At 33.3% G+C, this 17,307-nt stretch overlaps 1 protein-coding gene across 1 annotated transcript in view; it reads left to right on the top strand.

Moving 5' to 3' along the window:
* The window catches only part of LOC149791193 (uncharacterized), a gene marked incomplete at its 3' end in the record, with an annotated part of 207,331 nt that extends 190,035 nt beyond the window's left edge, over positions 1–17,296 (top strand). The window contains exons 40-54 of the mRNA XM_089971317.1: positions 221–343; positions 1,128–1,253; positions 1,799–1,930; positions 2,318–2,434; positions 3,393–3,647; positions 4,013–4,141; positions 4,772–4,897; positions 5,711–5,836; positions 6,363–6,488; positions 6,949–7,197; positions 9,218–9,337; positions 11,546–11,794; positions 12,180–12,299; positions 13,465–13,725; positions 17,010–17,296. Coding sequence (XP_089827443.1) covers positions 221–343; positions 1,128–1,253; positions 1,799–1,930; positions 2,318–2,434; positions 3,393–3,647; positions 4,013–4,141; positions 4,772–4,897; positions 5,711–5,836; positions 6,363–6,488; positions 6,949–7,197; positions 9,218–9,337; positions 11,546–11,794; positions 12,180–12,299; positions 13,465–13,725; positions 17,010–17,296 — 2,546 coding nt within the window. The remainder of the gene's footprint in view (positions 1–220; positions 344–1,127; positions 1,254–1,798; positions 1,931–2,317; positions 2,435–3,392; positions 3,648–4,012; positions 4,142–4,771; positions 4,898–5,710; positions 5,837–6,362; positions 6,489–6,948; positions 7,198–9,217; positions 9,338–11,545; positions 11,795–12,179; positions 12,300–13,464; positions 13,726–17,009) is intronic.
* Between the last annotated feature and the right edge of the window lie 11 nt (positions 17,297–17,307).

The following is a 17,307-nucleotide window of genomic DNA, read 5'->3' as shown; positions in this document are numbered from 1 at the left end:
CTTTCTACTTGGGAATGTTAATAATGTTTATTTTTAGACTCATATTTAAGAACTGAGATTTTAGATGCATGATTTGTTTTGCATTTGCACACAAATATCCCAACAAAATATGCCAGTAAACCAGAACGGAATCAGCTCACAATATGATTATAAAGTAGAACCCAAATAATGGCGCAAGACTTATTTTTTTACTCGTGCATTTTCCGTTCCCTGTTTACAGATATCGATGAATGTAATTCTAGCAATGGAGGGTGTTCGCAGAGTTGTAACAACACATATGGAAGCTTCATTTGCTCGTGCTTTCAAGGTTTCAGGAAACCAGTTGGCTCAAATATATGCCAAGGTACCATTTTAATTCAGTAACGTACCATTTTAATTCATTAATGTACCAGTTTCATTAATTAATGTACCAGTTTCCTTCGTTAATGTCTATTTTAATTCATCAATGTACATTTTCATTCGTTAAAGTACCAGTTTCATTCATTAAAGTACCAGTTTCATTCATTAAAGTACCAGTTTCATCCATTAAAGTACCAGTTTCATCCATTAAAGTACCAGTTTCATTCATTGATGTGCATTTTCATATTAATAGTTGTATTGAATAAATATGACTACCTATTAGAAAGTTAAATACCATTATCAATAAAATATCGATTTGAAGTAATGTAAATTAAATGCCCGACTTGTTCCGGTTATGTTCATTGCCTTCTTAAACTTGGAATTGTCCTATATTCTCAATGACTTGAGAGGAGAAAATATCAGAGGTCAAATAAATGCAATTTATACTTTCTGGTGGTAGAAAATAGATGCCTTATGATGAGAGCTGGAATATTTAAAGAAGACATTTTTATTAAAAGAATAAATCGACCGGGACCAGCATTAGTATCTTAAAATCTTGGAATCAAATAAAATGTTGGATGTTTCATTTAAGATTGAAATGTTTAGTTGTACTTCTTTCGGCAAAAACAATCACACACTCTTGCGTGTGTATGTATATATATATATATATATATATATATATATATATATATATATATATATATATATATATATATATATATGGTATTTTTATATTCTTCTATTAACTTAAGGAAATTATGCTACAGTTTGAAATATCTTATTTTAAGATATCAACGAATGTTTAGATGAGACAAATAATTGCGACCAAATCTGCACTAACGTTATCGGTGGATACAACTGCAGTTGCTTTGAGGGATTCTTTTATGACAGCATGGCGGGCAAGTGTGAAGTTGGTAAGAATTTTGGCATTACAATTTGCACCAGTATTATGAACGACACGCGGTCTAATTCTCATATTTGCCAGTTAGTGTCCCTGGCACTGGCTTGAGCTGTTGTTAGATGTTTGGTTTCTTTTGAAATGTATAAAATATATTTGATTCAGCAGACAACAATCGTGCAAAATAAATTACATTTATATGTCAGCCACATTTATCATGCAATGCATAAATACACGTAGCGCCCTCTTACGGCCTTCAAATGTCTCACAAATCATATTTGCGCTTTTCCAATATCGTATGCAGATAGAAATTGTCTACAGGCTGTACTTATATGAATCCGATTGTTAACATTTGTGCGCATTAATATATCCTTTGTTTCTTAAATTATCATTGACAATGTCTAAAATTCAGATAAGCTTCGATGTTCATATATTTATTTAAGGAAAGTAATATAAATAATACAGATATTATGAAAAAAAATATAGCAAGGCAACTGACAACTGCCCCTGATTTCTTAAGGATGGAAGATTGATCACCCATTACTTTTTGTATTCCTACAGGAAATATACCTGCTGGATGTATGTTTCGCGACTGCAATGGTACCCATGGCTGCACGACTGACGAACACGGAAATGCCACATGTTTCTGTGCAAAGGGGTTTCAGCTGAGTTTAGATGGAACAAAATGTGTTGGCATGTATCTCAGGTCGTTTCCATTAAAACATAGGTCTTCCGTGGCCTGTATTCAAACAGTTTTTTGATTGCTATCTTATCAAGTTTTCGTTATAAGAAATAATAACTCTCGAACTATCTTAGGCTACGCCGATTGTGAATATGACTGCAAAATCTTTTCATTACGTAAATAATTTCGAAACAATTGCAATATGTAGATGCATAATTTGACATTTCCTCAATTATCTTTATTCCCAAGTTACTAAAGTATAGCATAGGTAAATTCTTCAGCTAAATGTAGCTCTTTGTAATTTTTGAAACCTTTCTGACTCGTCAGCGACAGTTGTTATCGAAGTAGGTTTCTCATGTAGAGGTGTAAGTAAATAAGCCTACTTTTGTTTTAATTAGATATAAATGAATGTCAATTGGGACTGTGTCACCACCGCTGTACAAACACAGAAGGAAGCTTCTACTGTTCTTGTTTTGATGGCTACAGCTTGGAAACGGACAAATCTTCGTGCATGCGTAAGTATATTGTATCATTTCAGTTTTGATTCCTTTAAAAGTCTTTACAGTTCACAACTTGTTTTACATATATTTGTCTAAATTTAAAACTAAGTTTTAGCTCTTTTCGACCGAGAGAAGAAGTTAATAAAGCACAACGTAAAAATGATTCACCCTAACAGTACTAAGGCCCACAGGGTCCAAATGTTCTAAAGTACTAACGCCCATGAGAACAAAAAAGTCCGTATCAGTTAATCTGAATTTTAATACAGGCCAGCTGCATTCGATAGGCAATCCGTAACACAGGTGCTCGACGCAAGCATGATGTTGAGAAAAAAAAATAATCTGAAGGAAAAAAAATCATACAGAGTGAAAACAATACCTTAGATTACCCACATGACCCGTTCCGACATAGGATCTCTCTATCATAATATATAAGAGAAGGTACGTAACTTCCAAATATTTCGTTCCACCCATGAGCCTCGATTTCCTTCTGCTATTTCCGTCTTTAAAGGCACACGACTATACTATGTGGTTTGTTTTACTCCGGAGATAATTTTCCATTCATCAAGCCATCATTGACGTGTCTGCGTTGTAGCAAACTGAAGTTACGGGCTCCGAAACATGAGGAAAAGAATCATTTTTAGAATATTACCGTTCTGTACTGTTGAACTTACATACTCGTGAAATATAATTGTGAATTCTTTAAAGGTTTCATCGAGAGGTCATAGGTTTTCAGAAGTACTCGTGGGAGTAACGCTTCTTAACGTTAACTATAAAGCTGGGCAAGGGCGTAGCTGCCACATAGCAAGAATATGCAAGCATATGGGCCCACGAATTATTTTGTTACACTATAGATTAGACAGGGGCCCATCAGTAAGCTTTGCATAGGGTGCCAAATATCGTAGCTACGCCACAGAAAAGGAGCTCGATATATGTCGTAATAATAATGGACATAATCATTTCATGTACCCGACAGCATGTGCAATCCCTACATACGGGAAAAACTGCAACAACACGTGTGACTGTGGACAAGGTGGCATCCGATGTGATCATATAAAAGGTTGCATCTGCTCAGAGGGATGGACAGGGAAAAGTTGCGACGAGGACATAGATGAATGCAAAATCCCAAACATATGCAACGACAGTTATAAAGATTGTGCTAACACAAATGGATCGTACACATGCAATTGTATAAATGGTTACACGTTAAATGCCCATGGATCATGCGGGGGTAAGTTGCATTTTTATTATATAATAAGGAATATATATATATATATATATATATATATATATATATATATATATATATATATATATATATATATATATATATATATATATATATATATAAAGAGAGAGAGAGAGAGAGATTCCAATAAAAGTATTTTTTAATCATCTCAACCTTGGAAGCCCAACGTAAGAGTTTATATATTTTGTCTGACTACATTTAGGTTAAAGAGTTCACAAGTATGTCGTCATGTAAATTTTCTTTCATAGATAACTGCATTTTTAATATGCCAAAAAAAACTGGTGATATTTACAAATCGTACATTTCTATGGAAGATATTGTTTTATTCTCGGTAAAATATATTTCAGATGTGAATGAATGCATTGATCCTGAATTGAATACATGTCAGCAAGTTTGCAACAATGAGATTGGCGGCTTCTCATGCAGTTGCCATTCTGGTTATGTACAAAGCAATAACTTTACAAATCTGTGTGAAGGTAAAATAATATAAACGTTCTTCTCCTTCCTATATTTGTCATACAATAGCGTTACAATTAATAACAAACTAACTAGAGTTTTCGTCAGCTGCATATTTAAAGAAAAACGCTTAAATTGTTATACTCGAATTCGAGTGTTTCTGAATATGAGAAAAAAATGTAAAAATATCCTTGCATCATTGTCTTCAGTCAAACTACTGATATGTAAATAGAATCGACTATTTTTTGGCATTAATGTACTGTTGTTGAGATAGTAACGCTTTTCGCCTGATCGTAAAAGAAACTAAAATCACCAAATGTCATCTCATCAACAATTAAAATAGTTTTGCACATGAAACCAAAATCAGGGAAAATTTTATCCGTTTCACATATGATTCTTACCGGTTCTACAGAGTAAACTTGAGTAAAGAGCATTTGGCCTTTGATTAAATTGATATGCATAGAATAACATGAGGTCTTTGATTAAATCGATATGCATAGAATACCATGCGACCTTTGATTATACCGTTATGATTAGAATAACATGCGACCTTTGATTATACTGTCATGGACAGAATAACACGAGGAATAGATTATTCCGTTATGCATAAAATAGCATGAGATATTAAATAAAAACTCTGTTCAATGTAGATGTAAACGAGTGCCTGGTAGGTCAAGCTGGCTGCCAGCAGATATGCGAAAATGGCGATGGCAGATATACTTGTAACTGTTACTTCGGATACGTTCTAAACAACGACAGAAAGACATGTATGCAAGGTATGCAGGTTTAATTATATAAACAAAATAGCTTGTTATGAAAGCATGCGCGTATGATGTAGATTGATGTAAGACATACTTTGGCTGTAAGGATATAGCGAAACTCATATTTCCCAATCAATTCAGTATTAAAGATCAGATATCTTCTGTGATGATGTGTTGATTTTCCTGTTGCTCATAACAAATTCTTAAAACCTCAAAAGGTAAAGCAAAGACGCCCAAAATTAGCGATTATTAAATCCTAGTACGAAAGAAAATAACCATAAATTGACAAATGAAAGCAAACGTTACAAAAACACGCCAACAAAAACATTTTTATAGTATCTTGTCTTCATCTCGTGTTATAGTAAATATGTTTCGGTGACTCCGATTGACTAAGTGTCTGATACAAGACGGAAATGGAAAGCAGTTAAAATAAATAAGTATTGTTTAATTTAATTAATTCGTATTCATATACTGTGAATCTCAATATCCCAAACGCTTAGAGACCCTCCACCTTTCAAATTTTTTAAATATTTTTTTATCTTTGTTTTTCTATCCTTTTCTTCTGGATGACATATCAATCTAAATGTTAAATTCAATATAAAACATTTCAGCAATAAATGTTTTTCTATTACATAATTGTCTCTTAAAGGCTTTATACCGTAAAGATAAAAAATCTTGAAGGTCATGACCTAACATTTGATTTTGCAAAAGATATTACGGGTATGAATTAATTTTATACAAGCACACGGTCACACACTTTGCATTAGTAGACGGAGAGAGATTTTATTTATGATTTTTCTCATTATTCGATTAATTTTGCTTTTATAGTCAAAGATCCGTGTTCGCAATTTGCGAATTTAAACTGCAGCCAGATCTGTGTCCTGGAAAATAATCAAGTTTTCTGCTCCTGTTTTATTGGATACAAATTAAAATCTGACAACCAGACGTGTGAAGGTAAGAGATATATACTTTTCATGCTTGAAATTAACGAACAGCAACCTAAGTCTATTCAGCTATTCAAAATCATTGCGGTAGTTACGATAATGATGTAGAAAAAAAGGAATTTTGAAAGCAATTAGTTGCCTTACACTAATTATATTGAAATAGAAAAACAAGGTATAATTAACTATGAATATTTATCGATACGCTACCCTATCATTAAACATTTTGCTTTAATAATTGTTACGCCCATGAATACATTACCCTAACATTTTATGCGATACATTAGCCCTAATCTCTCTCTCTCTCTCTCTCTCTCTCTCTCTCTCTCTCTCTATATATATATATATATATATATATATATATATGATTTAGTATGCCTGTTTATACGTTGCCTTACAGGTATGTCAGATCATAACGTTTCCTATTATACTACATCTGATATTGAAATCTTTCATTTTTCAAATGATTTGTAACATCGTAATTCCTATAGCAGTAGTAACATATATCCATTGTTTTCAACTTTAATTACATGCCTAAGATGTCAATGAGTGTGAAGACGCGACGTTGAACAAATGCAGTAACAACTGCACGAATACAGTGGATGGATATATTTGCTCCTGTCCAGATGGTTTCCACCTGGACAACGACGGACGAACATGCATAGGTAAGCAGAACTTCTCCAGTAATTACGTTAGTGCATAGACGATTAATTCTGATGTAAATCAAATAAACCAAGTAAATTTGCGCAAAAGCAGGAGGATGTAACCCTCAGTGCACAGCATCGTTAACATGGTACAATACATGGATGTCCACTGAGAAATCTTTAATGTCAAAGTTAATGCAGCTCAGTAAAGCATCCAAGCTGTCTGGGGAAAAGATGAAAAACCTAATTTTATAGTCCAGTCGCCTAGATAGTGGTTAGTCTTCTTTCTTCTTAGGGAACAGTAACCAATTGTAGAGAAAAAATATATTTAGATTGTAGTTGAAATTTCCTGGACGTTCATCATGCCCCTTTTTGATAGTAAAGTATCTAACTGAAGGTTTCCTTGCTTGCAATTTAAATTTATTTAGCATATGTCGCGTATTTGTCCTTCTCAATATCCTCTATTCTGTCTTTTCCAAAGTGTGCGATGGATTTCACTACGGACCTAATTGTTCTCAACCGTGCAACTGTGGTATTGGTGCTGACAGGTGCGATCATAAAACAGGGTGTCTCTGTAAGCCCGGATGGACTGGCACACATTGTGACCAGGATATAGACGAATGTGCCTCCCATCAATGCATAGGTGCTAATTCCACGTGCATCAACACAATGGGATCCTATGTTTGTGATTGTTTGCCGGGTTTCAAGAACGTAAGCAGTGTTTGCCAAGGTTTGCATAATAATTCATTTTTTATATCAAAATGTTTCTTTAAGTCGACTGGTTTCTCTTTACAACAACAGTCTCTATTACCTTAGTCTTTCAAGTATACTAAATAAGTTTACTTCTTTAATATTTGTTTACATTTACCGATCAACATAATAAGAGATACGTGCGCTACTAATTTGATTCTAGAATATCTATGGTAGAATATACTCATTACAAACTATCCCATTCATATATCTTGGTTGTGGGACATATCACTATGAACCATCCCATACAAAAATCATGTTGGGACATATTACGAGCTATCCCATAGAAATGTCTTGGATTGGACATATCATTACGAAATATCCCATTCAAATATCTTAGCTGTGGAACATATCATTACGAACTATCCCATTCGAGTATATTGGATATGGGACATATCATTACGAACTGATACGAATTTTTTATTTGGGACATATTAATACGAAATATCCCCCTCTTGGATGTGGGACATTTCATTACGAACTCGCTGATACAAATGTCTTGGATGTGGGACATATCATTACGAACTATCCCTTACAAATATCTTGGATGTGGGACATATCATTATGAACTATCCCATATAAATGTCTTGGATAGGACATACCATTACGAAATATCCCATTCAAATATCTTAGCTGTGTGACATATTGCAAACTATCCCATTTGAGTATATTGGATGTGGGACATATCATTACGAACTGATACAAATATATTCTATGTGGGACATATTAATACGAACTGATACAAATATATTCCATGTGGGACATATTAATACGAAATATCCCCTATAAATATCTTGGATGTGGGACATTTCATTACGAACTCGGTGATACATATGTCTTGGATGTGGGACGTATCATTACCAACTATCCCATACAAATATCTTGGATGTGGGACATATCATTACAAATTATCCCATACAAATATCTTGGATGTGGGACATATCATTACGAATCATCCCATATAAATGTCTTGGATGTGGGAAATATCATTACGAACTATCCTATTCAAATATCTTGGATGTGGGACATATCATTACGAACTATCTCATACAAATATAGTGGATGTGGGACATATTACGAACTATCTCATACAATTATCTTGGATTTGGGACATGTCATTACAAAAATCCCATAATAACATCTTGGGTGGGACATATCATTACGAACTATCCATAGAAATGTCTTGCATGGGACATATTACGAACTATCTCATTCGAGTATATTGGATGTGGGACATTTCATTACGAACTACCTAATACAAATATCTTCTATGTAGGACTTATCAATACGAACGATCCCATATAAATATCTTGGATGTGGGTCATATCATTACGGACTATCCCATATAATATATTGGATGTGGGACATATTACGAACAATGCCATACAAAGATCTTGGATGGGACATATCATTACGAACTATCCCATACAAACATCTTGGGTGGGACATACCATTACGAATTATACCTGTGTAAATACTTTGGCTTGAGTCAACATTTATTTGTCAATAAATGCAAATGATACTCGTGGTGATACAACCTGAGTTGTATATCTTAAAAGCAGTTTTGTTTTTGGTTTATAGAAGACGCTAGTAAATATCGATGAATATTGGTGTGAAAGCTATCATGTATTGTGCCCTTTCAAGGCTTGAATGTACATTGTTTAATTCAAACTTTCATGAGTAACAAACAAAATTCAAATAGTTTGGTATTGGAGACATAATGACATACTTATGTCATCTTTATTTACTCAGTAAAGATGGATGTCAGCAAATAAATTGGTAACAAAAGGCATACTAGATATTTTAAGTGCTTCTATCGTTAATTTTAGTTCAGTTCATTTTATGTGGCTTTTTTGTTTCCTTGTTTGTTTATTTTTAATTCGTGCATGATTTATATTCACCAGAAAAGATTATACTTTTTGTAGGACATGTTTTTTTTTATTTTTAAATATAATGAAATACTTTCTCGCCGCTTAAAGGGTAACTATATTTATTTTCAGATGTCAATGAATGTGATGACGAACGGTTAAACGAATGTGCGCAAATCTGCAATAACAGTATTGGAAGTTACACCTGTTTCTGTCATGACGGATTTTTCTTAAATAGAACGTCATGTCATGGTAATTGATTTTAATAATGGTTTTTTATACTTTTCATTACACAAAAAGTATCATCACTACGAACAACTAAATCCAGTTGATATTTATCTAAGCTATTTTTCCAACATGTGTTAGGTTCTTGGAAAAGCTTTGGTGAATACATCAGTTCAAAACTCTTGCACATTCGAAATACCTAAAAATCTTTAGTGTTTTTTTCTTCTTTTTATTTATTGTTCTTGTTTGCTTTTTTAAATCCTCGTGCATGGTACAAGGATTATTTGCATAACTTTCGCTCATTCTGTTTATGATAAGATGTAAATCTCATATTTGAAGCCAATTTTATCACACACTTCTTTCACTTAACTAGTGGATAGCTTCTTTCTTTTAAGAGAACCGTATGGAAAAAGTATATTCAATTAAATGGTTGCTTATCATGAGCATTTCTAACACTCACTGATTGCTTACCATATGCATTACTAACACTCACTGATTGCTTATCATTTGCATTACCAACTCTATCTGGTTCCTTATCATTTGCATTACTAACACTAACTGGTTGCTTATCATTTGCATTACTAACACTAACTGATTGCTTATCATTTGCATTACTAACACTAACTGATTGCTTATCATTTGCATTACCAACATTAATTGGTTGCTTATCATTTGCATTACTAACACTAACTGATTGCTTATCATTTGCATTACCAACAATATCTGGTTGCTTGTCATTTGCATTACTAACACTAACTGGTTGCTTATCATTTGCGTTACTAACACGCACTGATTGCTCATCATTTGCATTACTAACACTAATTGATTGCTTATCATTTGCATTACCAACACTATCTGGTTGCTTATCATTTGTACTACTAACACAAACTGCTTGCTGATCATTTACATTACTAACAATCACTGATTGCTTATCATTTACATTACTAAAATCACTGGTTGCTTATCATTTACATTACTAAAATCACTGGTTGCTTATCATTTGCATTAATAACACTAATTGGTTGCTTATCGTTTGCGTTACTAACACTGATTGATTGCTATCATTTGCATTAATAACACTAACGGCTTGCTGATCATATGCATTACTAACACTCACTGATTGCTCATCATTTGCATTACCAACACTAATTTGTTGCTACTCATTTGCATTTCTAACACTAATTGGTTGCTTGTTAATAGCTTTTCTAACTCTAAATGGATGCTTGTTAATGGCTTTTCTAACGCTAATTGGTTGCTTGTTAATGGGTTTTCTAACACTAATTGGTTGCTCATTAATGGCATTTCTAACACAAATTGGTTGCTTATCAATTGCTTTTCTAACGCTAATTGGTTGCTTGTTAATGGCTTTTCTAACGCTAATTGGTTGCTTGTTAATGGCTTTTCTAACGCTAATTGGTTGCTTGTTAATGGCTTTTCTAACACTAATTGGTTGCTTGTTAATGGCTTTTCTAACACTAATTGGTTGCTCATTAATGGCATTTCTAACACAAATTGGTTGCTTATCAATTGCTTTTCTAACGCTAATTGGTTGCTTGTTAATGGCTTTTCTAACACTAATTGGTTGCTTGTTAATGGCTTTTCTAACACTAATTGGTTGCTTGTTAATGGCATTTCTAACACTAATTGGTTGCTTGTTAATGGCATTTCTAACACTAATTGGTTGCTTGTTAATGGCTTTTCTAACACTAATTGGTTGCTTGTTAATGGCTTTTCTAACACTAATTGGTTGCTTGTTAATGGCATTTCTAACACTAAATGGTTGCTAGTTAATGGCATTTCTAACACTAACAGGGCGTCCAGTTGTGCGATGTCGACCTTTCTATCAGAATATCAAAAACATTCCATCTACATTTAATACAAGATAATGCATTGTTTCTCATAAATATATTAATTACATTTCAAAACAAATGCAAGGTGATGGTGATGCTATCAACCAGCTTGATGTGTAGAAAAGTTAAAAGAGCTGTGGTGATAGCGCTGTTGTATTTTCTGTTTACAATTTATTTCTGTTTTTGTCTTGGTCTTTTTCTAAATTTTATGTAACTGGCCATTAAATATCTACGAAGAAGGTACCACAACAGCTATACCATTATTATTGTCTGAAATAATGTGTGTCTGTTTTGTTAATTGTATATACCCCATTGGTCTAAAATTCTTCCAGCTGGCATTGTTTTATCTAAGATGTGTAATTCTGAGCATTCTTTTATTTCATAGCATGCGATGCATTTCACTACGGTCCTAATTGCTCTTACCCATGCAACTGCGGTCTTGGTGCAGACAGATGTGACCCTATCACAGGCTGTGTGTGTAGTAATGGATGGCATGGCAACAAGTGCGAGCAGGATGTAAATGAATGTGTCCAAAATCCATGCTCAGATAATAACAGCTTTTGTTTTAACACAGCTGGATCATACGTGTGTAAATGCTTACTTGGTTACAGAAATGTTAGCGGCGTTTGTCAAGGTTCGTATATATATATATATATATATATATATATATATATATATATATATATATATATATATATATAATTGTTAATAAGTTAAACTTCGTGCATTATGTATCTTCTCCATACGGAACCTCGACCACTCATGGTTTTCATTTTTGCTAGCACGTTAGACGTGTGTGTAAGATTCATTTTTATGTTCAAAGTGTTGTCTATTTTCTTTAAATAAATTTAACGTTTGAAGAGTATTGACTATGACATTCTTTGACACTGAAAGCTACTTTGATAAGCTGTATCTCTGTGTGTATGTGTCTATATGTCTCTTTCGCGCGCACGCGCTGTAATCATGCAGATGTTGATAGCTAATCCAATAGTTCTAATGCAATTCAATTGTGTTTCCAGATATCGATGAATGCAAAGATGCACAGTTAAATGACTGTAACCACATCTGCCTCAACAACATAGGAAGTTATAGGTGTACCTGTCATGAAGGATTTGTATCCAATGGGAATGTTTGTAGCGGTACGTTTCGAGACTGTATTTTGTTTAACTCGGTCTATGGTTACTTACCAATTATTTTATATATCTTGGGAGAAGAAATGGAAACCATTCTACCAGAAAGATGACGTAGTGAAGGCTTATACGTCATGCTTTGAAAGAAAGAAATTGTTACTAATAGTTTCGGAACAAGCCTATAAATTGTTACTATTCACGTTTGTGTTTTTTAGAATTTTTCATAATTTCTTTTAAAGATTAAAACAAGATATAATAGTGCATATGTCAATCGGCAGGTTTAGAAAAGTTGTGTTTAGAAAAATCATTTCAAATAAAGAATAACACCATCATTTTTCATTCTTCTGAAAATCTACATAACTTGAGAGTATGTTAAAACATTAGATCGTTTTAACTCTGAAGTAATTACTTTTAAACGCAGTATCCTTTTCCAAAATAAGTTCAACGCCTGACAAATCTATAAAATATTCGTTCCTGGCCTTGATGAATGCGCAGTACCCCATAACTGCTCTCAAATTTGTTTCAATAAGTAAGACAGTTACCGGTGTAAATGTAATAAAGGCTTTTGGCTCTCTGAATCAGATCTCAGCATTTGCATACGTAACAAGTGAAATTCAGTATCAGCATACATTGTATCAAAGCCCATATTTCGGCAAAGTTGAATATATTTTACATTCTGCAACAGTTTCATTAAACAGTCTTCTTTTGGGGAATAATGAGCGATGAAAGAGCCGGCCTACCTGCATTATATACAGGCTTAATTATTAGATTGGTTTTCTACTTTAATGATTCCCAGAAAGATGGCTTGTTATTTAATTCAAATGGAAGCCAGTTCATGCAAATAAGTGATATATTTTATATATTTTATATACATCGTGTGAGTGCATCATCTCTTTATTTTCACGAAATACAGAGTATCCGTCAGTCATATATCATATGGGAAAACAGTTAGTTGCCTTATTGCAGATTCGTTTTCAAATGGCGTCATGATCCATTCATTCTTACTAGAAACAAAATATATTTAACAACGTAAATATATGGCAACCAGGGAGTTTGCTGATGAAAAGTTAAACATTAATAGTGTTGTGTGTGTGTGTGTGTGTGTGTGTGTGTGTGTGGGTTGGGGTGAGTGAATAAAAAGATGTAGCTAGCAGTTAAATACATTTTCTTTCAGCCTGCGAAGCAAATAAATACGGACAAGACTGCATGTATGACTGTTCCTGCCATATGCCAAACACCCAAACATGTGACAGTATCAATGGAACATGTACATGTCGGGAGGGTTGGGAAGGCGCTGAATGCAATATAGATATTGACGAGTGTTCCAACAGTTCCAGCTGTGATGCGGTGAACACCATATGTGTCAATAGAAATGGATCGTATTCATGTGAATGTAGTGAAGGTTACGTTATGGACAGTGACACACAATGTAAAGGTAAGTACTTGATGAAAGTTTGTACCGTTTTTAAATTGTAACATTTCAACTAGGAAAACATTAAGACATTAAAAATGACTTGTCCTTAACTATTGCTAAAAGCATTAACCTGTCTTCCCAACATGATATCAGAATTTTATGTAATAGATAAACAGACGCAATTATATTGACAATATTTGTATTGTCTTCTTGGTTAACTGATGGATAAGGTGATATTTTTCTAATTTCTCTCCGTGCGTCAGTCTGTCAGTAACCATATCTGTGCCTTTTCCGCATGGCAGATTTACTTTAATAGGCCACTATCTTACTTTAAAAGAGTAGAATGCTAAATATATACCAAATTCGGTTAAAAGGACATTTCAAATTTATTTACCCACGTTTATGTAGTCAGTCATGTGAGGAGGACACATCACATGTTTTAGGAATTCTGTGTTCTGACCTGGCGTGTGTGTGGACTTACGGAGATCAAGAAACACAATAAAAGATCCCACTGAGTTGTGGATGGCGTGCTATTGAAAATGCGATAGTCAGAGTCAACGTTCCCTTTAAGCGAATGCTTGATGTGCGCGCTAAGCGCGCTGCATTGTGCAAGCATTACGGTGACTTGAGCAAAATTTATAGATCTTCGTCGATTGCAACGCGCGGGGATGTCTGAGCAGCTGCGCGGCCGTGCGCGAACACAGCGTAGAGGGAACGTTGGGTCAGGGTTAATCCAGGGAAGCGTAGTCTTTAGTAGGTGGAACGACTTTAATAAAATTATACGGAATTGAGAAAATGTTATAAATATACAAAAAGCATTGACAATGGTATTGGTTTATTTAATTTTCACATTTAATAAAATTATACAGAATTGAGAAAATGTTATAAATATACAAAAAGCATTGGTTTATTTAATTTTCACATTCCTATCATTCATATAATTCATTAGGACATTCAAACAATTAGGAACTTTTAATAGAGTTAACTAGGACATTCAAACATAATTAATTAGGAACTTTTAATATAGTTAATTAGGACATTCAAACATAATTAGCTGTGTGCGATTTGGATTTTTAACGTATCTTTAACATTTGTCTCATTTATATCGCCACGACGTCTGCAGCGTGGCAGTTTATAGTGATGTCTAGCACTGGGGCATCGTGTCACATATATGTAGCATGATGTCCCGCCAAATCACATTACCCTGACACCAGACCGGCCAGTCCTAACACACACACACACACACACATATATAGTATTTATTTTTCATCACAAGAAAATGTAGAAATGAAACACGCCAAGTTTCCTTTTAATGAAACGTTGATGACTCTAGTGGTGTATAAAACAATACAGTGCACACACACATAATATTTTTCTCGTTATTTTCTTATGTCGTTAATGATTAATCAGTGGAACTGCATCAATGGCCTAGCCTACTATTGAAGCAAATTTTATATATTCGTATTAATGGGCCATGGGTGTATCACAATTAGATACAACAATAGTATTGAATGTAAAATTGATTTATATCAACACTTTAAAAGTAATCTTGTTTTAATGTATACATATATATATATATATATATATATATATATATATATATATATATATATATATATATATATATCATAAAATAAACACAACCAACACGTAGAATGTGTGACCCGGTTTCTCTTTAATGCTTCATCAGACTGAATTCAAACTAAATTCGATATCACTGCTTTCGTCATTAAATATGTTGTTTCTAAGTGATCAATGAAAAAAACAATATGACATAAACAAGATGACGTCATAGCTTACATTTGTAACCTAATTGTCTTATACTTTAACGAATAACTGACATGGAGATAGGCATTTACAGCACAGATTAATGACATTTAATACATACAACTAGCTGCTAACTGACATGGAGATATGCATATACAGCACAGATTAATGACATTTAATATATACAGCTAGCTGCTAACTGACATGGAGATATGCATATACAGCACAGATTAATGACATTTAATATATACACCTAGCTGCTAACTGACATGGAGATATGCATATACAGCACAGATTAATGACATTTAATATATACAGCTAGCTGCTAACTGACATGGAGATATGCATATACAGCACAGATTAATGACATTTAATATATACACCTAGCTGCTAACTGACATGGAGATATGCATATACAGCACAGATTAATGACATTTAATATATACACCTAGCTGCTAACTGACATGGAGATATGCATATACAGCACAGATTAATGACATTTAATACATACAACTAGCTGCTAACTGACATGGAGATATGCATATACAGCACAGATTAATGACATTTAATATATACAACTAGCTGTTAACTGACATGGAGATATGCATATACAGCACAGATTAATGACATTTAATATATACACCTAGCTGCTAACTGACATGGAGATATGCATATACAGCACAGATTAATGACATTTAATATATACAACTAGATGCTAACTGACATGGAGATATGCATATACAGCACAGATTAATGACATTTAATATATACAACTAGCTGCTAACTGACATGGAGATATGCATATACAGCACAGATTAATGACATTTAATATATACAACTAGATGCTAACTGACATGGAGATATGCATATACAGCACAGATTAATGACATTTAATATATACAACTAGCTGCTAACTGACATGGAGATATGCATATACAGCACAGATTAATGACATTTAATACATACAACTAGCTGCTAACTGACATGGAGATATGCATATACAGCACAGATTAATGACATTTAATATATACACCTAGCTGCTAACTGACATGGAGATATGCATATACAGCACAGATTAATTATATTTTAATACATAAAAATACATAAAACTGGATCTTAAAGATTCATATATCTATATTCATAACTATCTCAAAATTTATGACTAAATAAAGATAAACAGTTTTATCAATATGTTCATAATGTATAATGCACACATATTAAGGATATAATAAATAAATAAATAAATTTCAAAATAATAATATATTATATCTTGATAATGAAATATTGAACATTCGTCAAGAATATATCAAGATATATTATTATTTTTAAATTTATCTATTTATTTATTTTCTATATCTTTAATAAGTGTGCATTATACATAATAAAAATATTGATAAAACTATGTATCTCTATTTAGTCATAAATTTTGAGATAGTTATGAATATATATATATATATATATATATATATATATATATATATATATATATATATATATATATATATATATATATATAATATGGCGTTTCTTTGTCATAGCGTCTAGCCCCATTACAACAAGTGCGACAACACCAACTACCGGCAGTACAATGACATCAACTACATCCACGTCGATGGCAGAAGCAAGTACAACCAGTGTTACAATTAAAGGCGAGATCACAACGAGACCTGAAAGTACGGTTTCAGAGGTAACATCGTCAACGACCACAACTACAGCAAAATCCTCGGTAACGACGGAGTTGAAAACTTCGTCTCCTTCACTGAAAACAACCATTGCAAGGAGACCGTCTACGTCGACTCCGACTACTGACGTTACCATGATGCCACATACAAGCAC

The sequence above is a fragment of the Sinohyriopsis cumingii genome, chromosome 9 (genome assembly GCF_028554795.1).
Source record: "Sinohyriopsis cumingii isolate HCF-2022 chromosome 9, ASM2855479v2, whole genome shotgun sequence".
Classification (NCBI taxonomy): Eukaryota; Metazoa; Mollusca; class Bivalvia; order Unionida; family Unionidae; genus Sinohyriopsis; species Sinohyriopsis cumingii.
The sequence above is the reverse complement of the archived record's forward strand: the minus strand, read 5'-3'. Positions and strand labels throughout refer to the sequence as shown.